This window comes from Suricata suricatta, chromosome 4 (genome assembly GCF_006229205.1).
Source record: "Suricata suricatta isolate VVHF042 chromosome 4, meerkat_22Aug2017_6uvM2_HiC, whole genome shotgun sequence".
Lineage (NCBI taxonomy): Eukaryota > Metazoa > Chordata > Mammalia > Carnivora > Herpestidae > Suricata > Suricata suricatta.
In genome coordinates this window covers 115,526,604-115,538,095 of record NC_043703.1, presented here as the reverse complement: position 1 = coordinate 115,538,095, position 11,492 = coordinate 115,526,604, and the positions used below count along the sequence as shown (strand labels likewise).

Sequence of the window (11,492 nt, the reverse complement as noted above, 5' to 3'; positions counted from 1 at the left end):
TTTCCAGAGCGGCTGCACCAGTTTATATTCCCACCAACAGTGTAAGAGGGTGCCCATCTCTCCACACCCTCTCCAACATCTATAGTCTCTTGCTTTGTTCATTTTAGCCACTCTGACTGGCGTGAGGTGGTATCTCAGTGTGGTTTTGATTTGTGTTTCCCTGATGCTGAGTGATGTTGAGCATCGTTTTATGTGTCTGTAGGCCATCTGGATGTCCTCTTTGGAGAAGTGTCTGTTCATATCTTCTGCCCATTTTCGGATCTCCCCCATTCGCCCCCACTCACTCAGGTATCCTTGAGGTTCTATTCCTTCTGGAGTTCGTATTTTCTCCTTCCGCTCTCGCAGATGAGCGTAATATCCTTCTCAGTTCGATAAATGGTGCGGACGGAGTTTACAGAGCTCCCTTCCTCTCCGCCATCTTGGCTCCACCCTAGACAGGTATCTTAATGATGACTGGTCATTGTAAAATATGATCAGTGCTCTAAGAGTGATACAGATACAGCACAGTGGATGTCCAAGCAGGAGTTCGGTGAAAAGGAAGTTTTGGAATGATTTTATGAAGAAAGTAAGAAAGTTATTTTGAAGAATTTTTAGGAAAGATCTTTTAAGACAGAAGTATCCCTATGTTTAAAAAAGGCAGTAAAGCTCAAAAGCTTGGTGGGGCGGGGGTGGGGTGTGGGAAATAATGAGTAGTGTGATATTTCCTGAGCTTAAGATATATAAAGAAAAATAGCAGGGCAAAGTAAACTGGAAAAGACAGTAGTTGGGGCCAGACTGGGAATCCCAACCAGCAAGTTAAGGGAAAATGGAGGATTTTGAACAGGGAAGTGTGAAAATCATAGATTTCTTCCTGGAAAATTAATTTGATTGCAGGAAATTGGATTGGATATGGAACAAATTATAGGTAGGAAAACAAACTAGTTAACTGCAGAAATTTCTCCTAGTACATCTAGTTCAGATTAAAGAATGTTTGAATTGACAGAATATAGATAAAGAGAGAATTACTAAGAGAGATATTTTGGAAGTAGAATCAATATAAGTAGATAATTAGTGGATATTCAGAGCAAGGGGAGAGTTACAGATGACTGATAGCTTTGAGCCAGGGTTGAGAGGTGATAATATCAAGAAGATAGGTAGCCTGTAAAGAAGGGCAGTTTTAGGAAGGGGTGATGAATTTAAATTTGGAGATGACTTTGAGATCATTTGATAAGTACTTATTCTTAGGGCTGGAGTGTTATGCATATGCTATTGTATAAAATACTTGAAATAAATGGACCTAAATGGTTCCTTTTATTGATATGATTCTGTCTTTCAACTTTGTCCTTTTATAGAAAGTTTAATGGAGAGGTTAGGTCCTGTGTTAAAGCATATTTCTGATACTGAATTCCTTAAATGTGTTAACTCAATGCATGTAGCTTCTATATTATATATTATTGTTGGTAAGTTATATAGCAAGAAATACTTAACTTTGTTATTATGATTCTGGGGATTTACTTTTTTTTCACTACAAGAGATAGAACAGGATGTTAGATCAGCATAACACTCAAGTCTTCATTTTTATTTTAGAAAAAATGCCAAAAAAAGTCTTAATTTTTTTAATGTTTATTTAATTTTGAGAGAGAGAGTGAGACATACAGAGCACAGCAGGGGAAGGGCAGAGAGAGAGAGAGAGAGAGAGAGAGAGAGAGAGAGAGACAGAATCTGAAGCAGGCCCCAGGCTCCGAGTTGTCAGCACAGAACCGGATGCAGGGCTCGAACCCATGAACCCTGAGATCATGATCTGAGCTGAGGTCAGACACTTTCAGCCACCTGAAAAAAGAAACCTTTTAAATGTGGCCAAATGTAAAAACATAAAGAATTATGTTTAAATGTTTTAATTTATGGCTTTTACAATAATATTTATATTTATTACCTGCAAAATAAGCCTGCTGAGGTTGTTTCTACCAAAATAGATCTTTTATTTAACAAAAACCATATACTAATAGTACGCACAAACTGTTCTAAGTTATTTTACAAATATTAATTCTTTAGGAATCCCGTGAGATTGGTAGTAGTTTACTCATTTAATAGGTGAGGAAACTTAAGGACAGAGAACGTAGTTAAGTTGCTCAGGATCACACAGTTTATAAGTAGTATTTTGTTGTCTCTAGATCCTGAGTAAAAGCCACATCTTTTACAGAATCACCGTAGTGGGTTTTTTGTTTGTTTGTTTGTTTTTTGACACCTGATGTTTCTCTAGACAACATGGTGAAAAGTAAATTAAATTAGGCTTTAGGAAACGTTTCAACAGGAAATTCTGGTCCAATGCCTCAGCCCTTGTGTATCTTGCTTTAGACATCCATGTAGCAAGACTCTAAAGTGGGTTCTGAAGTGTTAATGAAAAGAGAATGCATTAAGCATGAGTTGAGGATGATTTCTGAAAGTGTTAGGAAAAATTGTATGCACTGGTGTGTAAAAGTGTTTCTAAAAGACTGAGTAGTACAGGCCCAAGTTTCAGAATCACCGGTTTTCTCTGTGATGTGATCCTGATCAAGAGTCAATGTAGCTTCCTGGTCTAATGCCTTGGATAAATTGGTAGTAATGTACTTCTAATTTAATGACATTTCCTTCTCATTGTTCAGGTTATTTTATTTTATGTGTGTAAATTTAGAATCACTTGAGCTCCTAGAAGTAGAGGTTGACTGCTTTCAATTTAATTGGACATATTTATTGAGTACCTACTATGTGTTCAGTGATGCACTGTGCTGCTTGGTAAGGTTATCAGGATGAATATCCTCTCCACGGAAGAATATAGTGTAATAATTTGGAGTATTGCTGATTTAACTGCATGGGATGCATTTGGAATACAGCTGTCCTGAAGGTGCCTTTTAAGAGTAATTCATCACTGAAATAAGCTGTTGTTAATAGATAGAGATTTATTCCAGATTTAGTTCTTCATTCTCACTAAAGATCTAGGTAAGAGCACAGCCTGATCCTTCTGTTCTTAATTCAGGGTCCAGTATTAGTGGAGGTAATGTGCAGTAAAATTTAAATAAATAAGCTTCTCCTCAAAATAATTGTTTAAAATTCATTATGAAGTTGTTGGTGAATCTTATTTGAAGCTATGACACCAATTCTGGAAAAGTATGTGTAGAGTGAGGTTTTCTATACTTGGTAAGTATTTTCTATACTAGATTTTCTATACTGCAGTACTTCAAAATGATTCTGTGGTCTTTTTAATGCCTTTAGGAAATTAAATCAGGTAGGCTGAATTATCTGATCTTTTGGTCTCTATTATGATTTATGATAGTAAGAGCATACAGCCTTTGAGAAGGTAGATTTTAGTACCCCCACTGTATAGTGGAGGAACTCAGTATCCTTATGGTTAAGCATCTTGTCTGTGTTTCCATGGCCATGAATTTTTTGGCCCCCAAATCTGTGTCAAATCTCCAACTCCCAAGTTTGTTCTTTTAAGTGTACAATGTGTTACAGTTCTCACTGGCAGGATTGACACCTCAGTTTCTTTGAATAGTTTCACCAAAATAGAGAAATTCATAATTTTTTCTGCCTTTTTATTTCCTTTTAATTAAGGTTATCTGTTACTTTCAATGGAACTTGGCTGTGAAATGAAATATTAAGTGAGTTAGAAAGGTAAAATTTCCCTCTGGTATAACTCGTCAAGTTACTAGAGTTTTTATAGCTTCTGTTTTCCTTTGTATCTTTTTTTTCCTCAGGCTTTATCATGAAGAGTTTTTAAGACTTATAGGGGAGAAACATCTATTCCATCTATATTCTTGGAAGCAAAGACCAATTTTAGAAATGAGCAGAAGATGATGACTACATCAGTAGTTTGTTTTTGCTTTCTTATAAAATTCTGAGGGTAATAAGGTGAAGAAATATAACTTTCAGTTATGCTGTGTCTTGAGTTGTATGACTATGTGTGTGTGGTTTTTAAAACAGTCAGAACACATTTCTAAATAAATGTTATCCTTTGATATAGTCTTCTTGGAGAGAAATACAGTTTTCTCCAAAGCAATATATCTAGAGCCATTTTACAGATCTTCTTGTTTTATAATTATTACTTATTAACCCAAAGAGTGTCATTCAATTTAATTATTTCTTCATCCGAGAAATATTTGTTAAATGCCTGTAAGATGCAAGAAACCATATTTAAGCAATCTACCCTTTTATTCCTTAGTCTTGGCTCTTAGGCAAGGATTCGCAGTCACGGCACTATTGACATTGGGGCTGCATAATTCTTTGTTGTGGGCGCTGTGTGCTATAGGCTGTTCAGCAACATCCCTGACCTGTACCCATTAAATGCCGCCCTGCCTTCTGCCTGAATTGTGAAAACCAAAATGATTCCAGACATTGTCAAATGTCCCTTAGAAAACAAAATCATCTCTGCTCTAGTGTCTGAATTAAAAATAAAAAAAATATATATCACTCAGGTGATAAGTAAATGCTTCCACTGAAAACAATGTAGTAATGGCCATGAAAGCTGTTCTAAAAGAGAAGTTTCAAAAATATTTAGAGAATGATTAGCACTACTGTATAGCCTCCTATAGTTATCTAAGTTATGAAATAAATGTTTAAAAAATTAAGCCACTGTATGCTTATATGCATTACTTGCCCTCGGTACTTTATTCACTTCTCCTAATATGGCCTGTTTGCTTTTAATTAGACTTCTTTAATCATATATAATAATCTTCAATTTAAAAAATATTTCCATTAGGAGCACCTGGGTAGTTCAGTCAGTTAAGCCTCCAACTTCAACTCAGGTCTTTTTTTTTTTTTACCTTTTTTTTTTAATGTTTTATTAAGAGACAGAGCATGAGAGGGGGAGGGGCAGAGAGAGAAGGAGACACAGAACCAGAAGCAGGCTTCAGGCCTGAGCTAGCTCTCAGCACAGACCCTAACATGGGGCTTGAACCCACGATCGTGAGATCTGACCTGAGCCAAAGTTGGAGGCTTAACCGACTGAGACACCCAGGCACCCCTCAACTCAGGTCTTGATCTCATGGTCATTAGGTCTCTGCTGTCAACGCTGAGTCTGCTGGAGATATTCTGTCCCCCCTTTTCCTGCCCCTCCCCCATTCAGGCATGCCATCTCTCTGAAGAATAATCATTTTAAAAAATGTTTCCATTATCTTCTAACATCTTCATCTTTTTATCTGCCTTTTCCATTTGGAAATGGCAGGAGTAGTCTTGGAAACAGCTGGGTGCTCATTTGACAGAAAGCGCCAGAATATTCTTAGAAGTCAAATGCAAATATCAAGATATGTGACTCCCACAGTGATTTTCAGAAAAGTTTTGGAATAGTGACAGTGTCACTGGAACCAAGACAAAAGCTAAAGGTAACTTTTTAGTTTGCCCACGTATCTCTCTCTTAAAGGGACTAAATTAATGAAATTATCTTACAATACTAAGTCCAAGGTAAAAATCAAATATAATTATTATTAATTAGAAAGGCCTATTATTTGATATCCCTAAATTTGATTTCATCAACTCTTATGTGAAATTATCTGAAATTTATGTGAAATTTTCTGGGAGAAGTGGCTAATTGAGCAGATTGCCTACCTATAACACTCTCCAAAAATGGATAAAATGAAGCAAAATTAGAGTTGTAAGCTTTAGCCATAAGTAAAACTATAGGAGTGACCCTAGCCCCATTCCAGTTATTGCAAAGACCATTTTCTTGATATTGATGATATTTGAACCAAATCAAAGTTGAGTATCAAAGACTGATGCATTGATCCCCAATTTCAAGTAGGTAGGTTCTGCAAAGTAAGTGAGAAAATTCAGAATGACCTTATTGATAATGCTTAACTTAGAGGCCTGGGGGGTACAAATGGCAAATGCTAAATTGGGGCTAATTTTTATACTCAGAATAGAGAATGACAGAGGAGGTAAGGTTGGTAGAGGATTGGGTTATTTGTTTTTCTCAACCTGACTTCCTATTGTGGAAAAATCTTTCCAGTTGTGCCATTGGCTAAAATCTGAAAGAATTACCCTAATGAATTTTTTTTTTTAAGATCATACTTATTTAATTGGCAACTACTAGTATTGACAAGAATTACCACAGGGAAGGTCAGTTCATGAGATATAGGAGATGGGTTTTTTTTTTTTTATAAACTATATAAAATAAATAAATGAATAAATAGATAAATACCCTCATGAATCTTAACATTAACTCAGGACAAGAGAGTCACCCAGTTTGATAGGGGTGTTTGGAGATCATATATTTGAGCTTAGGTCATCTCTTATAGATTCACAGTTTTCTACCATCCTCTCCCACTTCCCAAAGCATCTGAAATAATGAACAGATGTTAGTTATATCCAACCAATTTCTAGAATTCCAGCTCAGATTATAAAGTATGTTTTTAAAATATACTTTGGTTAGAAATAACCAAATTGTTCTTCTTGGCTATATGATGGACACGAGTCAGAGCCTGTATATGAGGGCGACTAAAAAATAAGTAAAATAAATGGGAACATAAAAGGCAACAGAAGAATATACTTTGAGGGAAGAATTACTTCAGGAAACTTAAGAACACTTTAAGAAAAAGTAATTCTCAACACTCTCATGGAGATAAAAGTGACCATAGACTGTATGATAAGAGATCAAAGAAGAGTTTAAGAGATTAAGATCTAGATAAAAGAACTATAGTACTTTTATAGAACTAAAGTACAATTAAAAAGAGTTGGGGGGGGCACATGAGTAAAACTATTAAAATAATTAAAACCACATTAGATATAGGAAGATGTGGAGTGGATGATGCAGCATGTGGACTTAATGACTCAGGCACAATTCTTGAGAAAAATCTAATAAAAAGCAGTAGGAGAAATTAAAAATTATTAGTGGAAATTTCTTGCTACAGAAGGAAAAAAAAACCTCATCCCTGAAATAAAAGACTTTGATATACAGATTGAAAAGAGTTTACTAAATACCAGAAAAAAGTAATAAAACTTAGAATTCTGGTGACTTTTAAGATTTAAAAGTTTCTGTAAGTATTACTAGAGTAAGAAAAGCGTCACCTACAAAATTAAACAAAATTGAGTTGGCCTCATATATTTTCTCAGACACCAGATGACATTGTAATAATGTCTATGGGATGTTGAAGGGGGAAAAATATAGGTGACTTAGGTTACAAAGTATAAAATTATTTGTCAATAAAAATGAAAAAATATTTTTTAAAAATAAAAATGATAGCCTCTATGAACCCTATGTAAAAATTTACTTAGAAAGAAGATGAGTCAAAAGAAGAAATCCATAAATAGTAAAATTACCATGTGGAAAGGTGGGTGATAAGCAGATTAAACACAGAATAAAACAGGCTAGGGAAAAAGGATGTAATCAAATTTTCAAATAGAAAATATGTCATTTGGAAATAGTAATTTAATGATAGTTAGCTGGTATAAAAAGTTAAAGAAGAGCCAGTAAAATGTAATGTTCTGGGGGGTGGGCTTGGGAGGGAAGGTCTTATTAACATGCTAGTTGCTTCATCCTTCTTAAGGGAGTTTATTTTTTGACGTATATAAATGGAAAAATACGGCTTCAGCATACTAGTGTGTTTCATCAATTGCAAACATTATTTCTTTACACATTTTAACATCCCTGGACTTGGAATTTGTCTTCTTATCAAGTATAGCTTACAGTTATAATTGTCACCATGTTTTCTTTCATGATGATTTAAACATAACAGTGTGTTTTATAATTATTGTCATTTCAAAGTGTATTAAATGTAGATTTGAAATATATAAAGTCATAAAATACAAGCCATAAAGGAAAAGAAATGCCAAGAGAGGAGGCAGTAGGAAATAGCAGTAATAGTTGAGAGCTCAGACTAGGGCGTCAGACTGACTGGGACTCACATCACAATGCCAACAAATGTGGAGGTAACAGTCAAGTTATTTGTGTAATGGTAGCGTTGACAATTAGAAAATTATCTATTGAACAATTCTATGATCATAGAAGTCAAAACTCTAACTTTAGGAAAATTTGTAAATAATGGTAATAAGAGCAAAACATGTCATAACCTATGAGGTACAATTAAGGATACTGAAGGAAATTCATAACTTGAATGTTTTCAGTTTAAAGCTGTCAAGAATGAAAAAACAATTATATGCATTTTAAAAAAAAATCAGCAACAAAAGGATAGCAAGAGGAACTAAATCATAATGGTGAAACCATGAATCAGTGAATTCAATATCAATTGAACTGATCGATTTAAGAGCTTTTCTTTGATAATGTAAAAGTCATTAATTAGTCTTAAGTTGGGGAAATGAAGAAAGCCAGAAATATCCAAAATTAAAGATTTTGAAAGATTAAAGAAATGGGAGGTGATTTAAGATATAGACAAAATTGAATGCTACAGCTTTGCACAAATCTATACTACACATTTGAAATTTTAGATGAAATATATAATTTTCTAGGAAATTTTACAGAGATTTTAAAGGGTTAGAAAAATCGAAACAGAATAGTATGAGAACGAAACTGTTACAAAGAGTTTATCTATTCCTACCTCTTAATTAAAATGCCTTCTAGATGGCTTCATTGATGAATTCTGCTTAACTATTAAGGAACAAGTCATATTAATGCCATTAAAAATGCTTTTGACCTTGGAGATAGAAGACATAATTCACAATTATAGTCATGAGACAACATAATATTGGTATAAAAACCTGACATTGAAAAGTAAAATAAAAGGGGAACCTAGTGGCTCAGTCGCCTGAGTGTTAGACTCTTGATTTCAGCTCAGGTCATGATCCCAGGATCGAGCCCCCACATCAGAGTCTGCGCTGAGCATGGAAATTCTCTGTCTCCCCCACCCTGCCCGTCTCCCCTACTTGTGCACTCTCTCTCAAAATGAAATAATTTTTTTAAAAAAGTTAAAAAAATCTACAAGTCAATCTTACACAATATTGCTGAGAATCATTTTTAAAAACTCAGCAAACACAATAGACCAACATATTAAAAGAATGTAAGCCATGGTCAAATGAAATTCATCTAGGAATACAGGGTTAGTTCAATATAGTTCTGAAATTATATTGAAATACAACAGATTATATTTTTGAATATCCAAAAACATTTGGTATATAGTTGAATATTCCTATAAAACATTCTTAGATAAACAATAATGTATAAACATTTTCTTAAAGTTGTGTGTGTGTGTGTGTGTGTGTGTGTGTGTGTGTGGGTGTGTATAAAACGTTTCCTAACATCTTTATTTAAAGATTTTTTCTCTGGGGCGCCTGGGCAGCTCAGTCGATTAAGCGTCGGCTTCGGCTCAGGTCATGATTTCACGGTTTGTGGGTCTGAGCCCCACGTCGGGCTCTGTACTGACAGCTCAGAGCCTGGAGGCTGCTTTGGATTCTGTATCTCCCTCTCTCTCTGACCCTCCCCTGCTCACACTGTCTCTGTCTGTCTCTCAAAAATAAATAAAAAGCATAAACAAATTTTTTTAATAAAAAAAATAAAGATTTTTCTCTGGAGGTGCTTGCTAAGGCAGTTATGTAAGAGCACAAATAATAAATACAAACAAATAATAGAGCAACAAATTAATACATAAATAAGGTAAAATTGTTGCCACTTGCCAGTTATATGGTCTAAAATCTGTAAAACATCAAATCTAACTAAGGAACAATTGATTAGAAACAAAAATATGTAATTTAATATGTACATTAAATTGTAGTTTTCCCATATATAAATCAAAACCTGAAAAATGTAATGGTTATAAAGATCCCATTCATAATAACAACAAAAAGATTAGAACATTTAGGAATAAAAATGAAAAATGTGAATACTGTATTGGGAAATTTATGAAACTCTGCTGACTATCATAAAATAACCTTTTCATATGGTAAAATGTTTGTAAAAATATCCATTATCCATTAATACAAAGCAACACAATAAAAATCCCAGTGGGATTTGCATCAGATTTATTACAATTATGTACAATTTATCTAGAAGAAAGAACGTGAGGAAAGGAATCATCAGTAAAATTCTAAGAAATAAAATTAGGGAGAACTCTTATTTTTGTTTTTTTCCCCCCCGAGTTTGGAAGGTTACACTTGTAGGGATATGAATATGTAGTAGTTCTATGCAGGAACCAAGACTGTTTAGGCATTTGATATAAGTATATATCGGATCACTGGGAACAGAGATGGATTATGGGATAAATGTTGTAACGACAGAGCTAACACGGGGACAAAATAGATTCCTTTCCCTGCCTTTGTGTATAAAGATTTAAGTATATGTTTTTAAAAAGGTGAAAAGGTATTAGAAGAAAATGTAGTGGGGATTTTCTTATCTTGGTACAAAACGCAAGGGCCATAAAGGAAAAGTCTTAAATTTGATTATGAAAACTCTTTATTTTTTTATTGTTAAAACTGTTAATACTTCCCTGTCAAAATCACTATAAATGGTCAGAAGTCTAGTAGAAACAGGGCTAATTTCATAATAAATGGCATACTCTTCTATATTAAGAGCATATATATTAAAAGCATATAAGACACTCTTAGATACTGAGTTAAAATACTACCAATAAAAAATGTACATGATCAAGATAGACTAGGTACACATGTCCAAATACGTTCTAACTCTTCAGTCCCATAAAATACTAGTGCAGATATATTTTTTAAGTGGAAATAACTTAGTAGCAGCGAAAGGAAAGAAGAGAATGTAGCCTGCGCCCTCGCTGTCTTCTCTGCACGGGGACGGGGACCTGCTCTCAGCCACAGCCCTTCATCCTTTGAAACTGTGCCGGAGCAGTCTCTCCACCCCTGCTTGGTCAGGAGCACCGGGCAGCTGTTGAGCCAGTCATTGTCTGCAGCGGTGCCATTGTCTGCAGTGGTATATAGCTTGGCAGCCTATATACCCTGACCTCACGTATTCCTAGCTGCACCTTCCAAACTGGTGCCATTTAAAGTGACGTCCACACAGCAGCCAAGTTCCTAGGGCTGGGGCAGCCGTTATAGGGGTGGCTGGCTCTGGGGCTGAAATTGGTTATGCCAGGAACCGTTCTCAGAAGCAACAGCTCTTCCATGCCATTTTGGGCTGTGCCCTCTTAGAGACCATGGAGCTCTCTTACCTGATGGTGGCCTTCTCATCTTCTTCACCATAGGAAGGAGTCATCTTCATCTCCCATGTGTCTTTCTCCTTTGTCTTGTCTTTCCTATATAGTCCGTTTCTTATACCTCCCCAGACAAGCTGGGGAAAATGGTTGGCTCAGGGGTTGACAAAGTGAAGATGAATAAATACTGTATTAATAAGGAAAAGAAAATTAATGCCATTGGCATACAAGATAATGGATTTTTGAAATATATAAACATACACCCACACCCACCCACACACACACACACCCACACACAAATATGTATATGCCATTATTTGGGGGGGAAATACTGGGATAAACCATTCTCTAAAGGTCAAGTATGAAATCGCTCTTGTTCAAGTGTACCAAGCTGAGAGACAGCATGATGGCTCCTTATTCTTTTATTTCCCTGATGAC

The 11,492-nt window shown here is 35.2% G+C and overlaps 1 protein-coding gene across 8 annotated transcripts in view; it reads left to right on the top strand.

The window, feature by feature from the left end:
* EXOC6B (exocyst complex component 6B) overlaps positions 1-11,492 on the top strand; it is a 581,371-nt gene that overhangs the window by 356,203 nt on the left and 213,676 nt on the right. Inside the window, exon 19 of one of the 8 annotated variants that reach the window (XM_029937584.1) lies at positions 3,714-3,785. The exons of the other annotated variants lie outside the window; for them this stretch is intronic. Coding sequence (XP_029793444.1) covers positions 3,714-3,725 — 12 coding nt within the window. The 3' untranslated portion in view covers positions 3,726-3,785. Of the gene's footprint in view, positions 1-3,713; positions 3,786-11,492 lie in introns of those variants that run through there. 8 annotated transcript variants of the gene reach the window in all.